This window comes from Chrysochloris asiatica, unplaced genomic scaffold (genome assembly GCF_000296735.1).
Source record: "Chrysochloris asiatica unplaced genomic scaffold, ChrAsi1.0 scaffold00272, whole genome shotgun sequence".
Lineage (NCBI taxonomy): Eukaryota > Metazoa > Chordata > Mammalia > Afrosoricida > Chrysochloridae > Chrysochloris > Chrysochloris asiatica.
The window spans coordinates 316110-319666 of NW_006408790.1; the positions used below are offsets into that span (position 1 = coordinate 316110).

A 3557-nucleotide genomic window follows, 5' to 3' on the forward strand; every position below is an offset into this window, starting at 1 on the left:
GCCTCTGTCCCTGCTGTCGCCGCTGCCGCTGCCGCGGATGCTGCTACTGTTGCTGCTACTGGACCGCCGCCTGCGCGCAGAACCCGGCGACGGCGCGCGGACCTGGGCCCGCTTCGCGAGCCCGCCAACCCCAGAGGCGGCCGGCCTGCTCCACGCCGCCTTCCCCGACGGCTTCCTCTGGGGGGTGGGCAGCGCCGCCTACCAGACAGAGGGCGGCTGGCGACAGCACTATAAGGGCGCGTCCATCTGGGACACATTCACCCACCACCCGCCCGGCGACAACACGCTCGCGGGCCCGCCGTCGGGCGCCCCTTCGCCGTCACCGCCCGCCACCGGGGACGTGGCCAGCGACAGCTACAACAACGTTTACCGCGATACCGAGGGGCTACGCGAACTGGGGGTCACCCACTATCGATTCTCCATCTCCTGGGCTCGGGTCCTCCCTAATGGCAGCGTGGGCGCCCCCAACCGGGAGGGTCTGCGCTACTACCGGCGCCTGCTGGAGCGGCTGCGGGAGCTGGGCGTGCAGCCTGTGGTCACCTTGTATCACTGGGATCTGCCCCAGCGGTTACAGGACGCCTATGGCGGCTGGGCCAACCGCGCCCTGGCCGACCTCTTCAGCGACTACGCCGAGCTCTGCTTCCGCCACTTTGGGGGCCAGGTCAAGTACTGGATCACCATCGACAACCCTTATGTGGTGGCTTGGCATGGCTACGCCACCGGGCGCCTGGCCCCTGGTATCCGGGGTAGCGCGCGCCTTGGGTACCTGGTGGCGCACAACCTCCTCTTGGTGAGTGCAAGGGGCCGCGGAGCGGGAGCTCTAGCGTCCCCTCCAGCCGGGCAAGACTTCTTCCCTTGAACTAGTTTGTGAGGTTCCTCCTCGCTCCCCTTCCCACTCCTTCCTCCGGAGGAACTAACAGAGTTAGTTATTGGAGCTTCCTTGGAAGGAGGCCCCTGGGGAGGGCGTGCCATTGAGTGTCGCTAGGAGCCCAGGTGTCAATAAGAAATCGGAACTGCTTTTCAGGGCGGAAAAGACCGCTACCCCCTAGGGTGTGGAGGAATTCCTAGAGGTGAGGGAAGAAGGTGCCTAGGCAACGAAGAGGGGAGACAGTGAGGAGGATGGAGAAAGGAAGCTTATCAGTCAGCATTTCTGTCCGGAAGTAGGGACTTTTTCCCCAGAGTTAGTGCGATGTCAGTCTAGTGTGGCTTCATTAAGATCTGTCCTGGGTGGAGCACAATCTTCCCCTTCATCAACTGTGAACAGTCCAAAATCACATCTCCAGTACAAGATTGGCAAACAGAGTTGGCAGTTGCTCAAGATGTTGTTGTTGTAGTGTGCTGTGGATTCGGTTCCGACCCATAGTGACCCTGAACGGGTTTCCGAGGCTGTAAATCTTTACCGGAGCAGAATGCCTCATCTTTCTCCCCCGGAACTGCTGGTAGTTTTGAACTGATGACTGTGAGATTAGCAGCCTGATTCATAACAACCACGCTACCAGAGTGGAGTTCTTTATTGTGTTGTTTCTTTGTAGGTGTTTCCCAAGAGTGCCAGGGTCCAAGGTTGTTGTTGTTGTTAACTGCTGTTGAGTAGGTTCTGATTCATAGTTACCCTGTATAGGGGTTCCAAGGAGTGGTTGATGGGGTTCGAACCGCCAACCTTGTTAAGCAGCACCCAGTGGTTTGGTGTTTTTCCTACAGCTCCACACCAGGACTCCAGTCAAAAGTTAGGGGTGTGGAAATCATCTGGCTTGGAGAGTGGGGTTTGAAGTGTGTTTACTTCACCAGTTTACTTAGCAATCCTTGCTATCTGCTGCCTTCTACAGTCTTACAGCCGAGGCTGAAGATAGGGTTACACATTTGCACTTCCACTGTGCTCTCTCTAGCTGAAAGGGTTCCTAATTTAGAAGATGATTACTTGACAAAACTAGTTTTAGCAACAGGTTCCATACATTTTGATGACAAGAAAGCTTGATGGGCTCTGATACAGTTGTCCCGAAAATATTTCTTTCTCTTTTTTCCCCTTTACTTAGTGCTTAAAATCAGGTATCCTTATTTTTTGGGGTGGGGGTGGAAGTGGGGGAGTGGGACAGTTCATTTATAATGATGTTGGTGGTTGGTACAGTTTCTATGGTATTTTAAACACTTTGGATTGTAAATTGAATGAAGATTTAGCTATAGATTTTTGTGTCACAATAAAGTATCTTAATAGACCTGTGGACACATTATAATCAAGGTATTTAAATGTACATACAACTCATTTACGGAATTTGGGTAAGCCCACTGAAAGACCTAGTTTGAAATTCAGAACTAAATCACATATTTTGAGCAAATTCAAGACAAAGGCCACATCTGAGCGCTTTTTATTGAAACTGTAGGAAATGGGAACAGAGGAGTACTAGGTTATTGAGTTGGCTTAATGCCTTGACTGTTGGTAACTGTGACGTGCACGCAGTGTGGTTGTATAGGCTAAATTAGATTTCACACCAAGCCCCACAAGGCCTGTTTGCTACCACCAGTGAGAGAAGGATGTTGAGTTTGTGTGACAAATTGTGATTATAGTGGTTTTAGGCTGATGTTGTGTTGTTGTTGTTAAGTGTCACCAAGTTGGTTCCGACTCAGTGACCCTGCATACAGTTTCCAAAGGGTGGCTGGTGGGTTTGAACCACCAACCTTTTGGTTAGCAGTCAGTCCAGTGCTTATCCTACAGTGTCACACCAGGACTCCTTTATGCTGATACATACTTGTTTATAAGAGTTCTTTTAAAGCAGTGACTCAAACTTTTTCAGTCTGTGAATCTCTTCAAGGATCAAAAGACCCTAAAAACGGTGTACTGCTTATGGTTAGTAATTTAAAAAGCTATGAAAAGAAGTGCATTTTGTAGTAAAACATAAGCAATTCAAAACCCTTTGCTGTTGAGTCCATTCCTACTCAGAGTGACCGTGAAGGACAGAGTAGAACTGCCCCCATAGGGTTTCCTCGGCTGAGCCAGCTTCCTGGAACTGATGACGGAGTCTTCCTTCCTGCAGAGGAACTGCTGGTACCTTCAAACCTCCCATCTCTCAGTTACCAGCCCAGCGCTTAACCACTGCACGGCAACAGCACTTTCAGCAATCCGTACCAGACACAAGAAGAGGTTTGTGGACTAGCTGGAGGTCCTGAAGACCATTCCTGCAGAATCGCTATTTTAGATTTAAATATTAACCCATTATAGTCTCCCTTCTGCCTTATAAACAGAGCAGAAATGTACCATGGGGCTTCCAACATGTAAAGTCTTTATGGGAGCAGACTGCCTCCTCTTCCTCCCTCACAGCGGCTGGTGAGTGTGAACCACCGACTTCAAAGTTAGCAGCTCAACACTTAACCCACTGTGCCACCAGGATGTTCTATTTTTAGAGTGTATATAGTGAATGCTGTCTGTATACAGAAGAAGTTCATCTGGCACTATGATATTTTCAGTAATCAACAAGTTTCAATTCTTATACTCACTTCCAGGCCTCTGCTGAACTTTTCAGTTATATATTTGAATCCTTACCCACCCCCCCCCCCCCCCCCCCCCC

At 50.6% G+C, this 3557-nt stretch overlaps 1 protein-coding gene across 1 annotated transcript in view; it reads left to right on the forward strand.

Annotated features, from left to right (window-relative positions):
- Nucleotides 1-37: 37 nt before the first annotated feature.
- Nucleotides 38-3557, forward strand: part of KL (klotho) — a 46803-nt gene continuing 43283 nt past the window's right edge. The window contains exon 1 of the mRNA XM_006874364.1: nt 38-790. Coding sequence (XP_006874426.1) covers nt 38-790 — 753 coding nt within the window. The remainder of the gene's footprint in view (nt 791-3557) is intronic.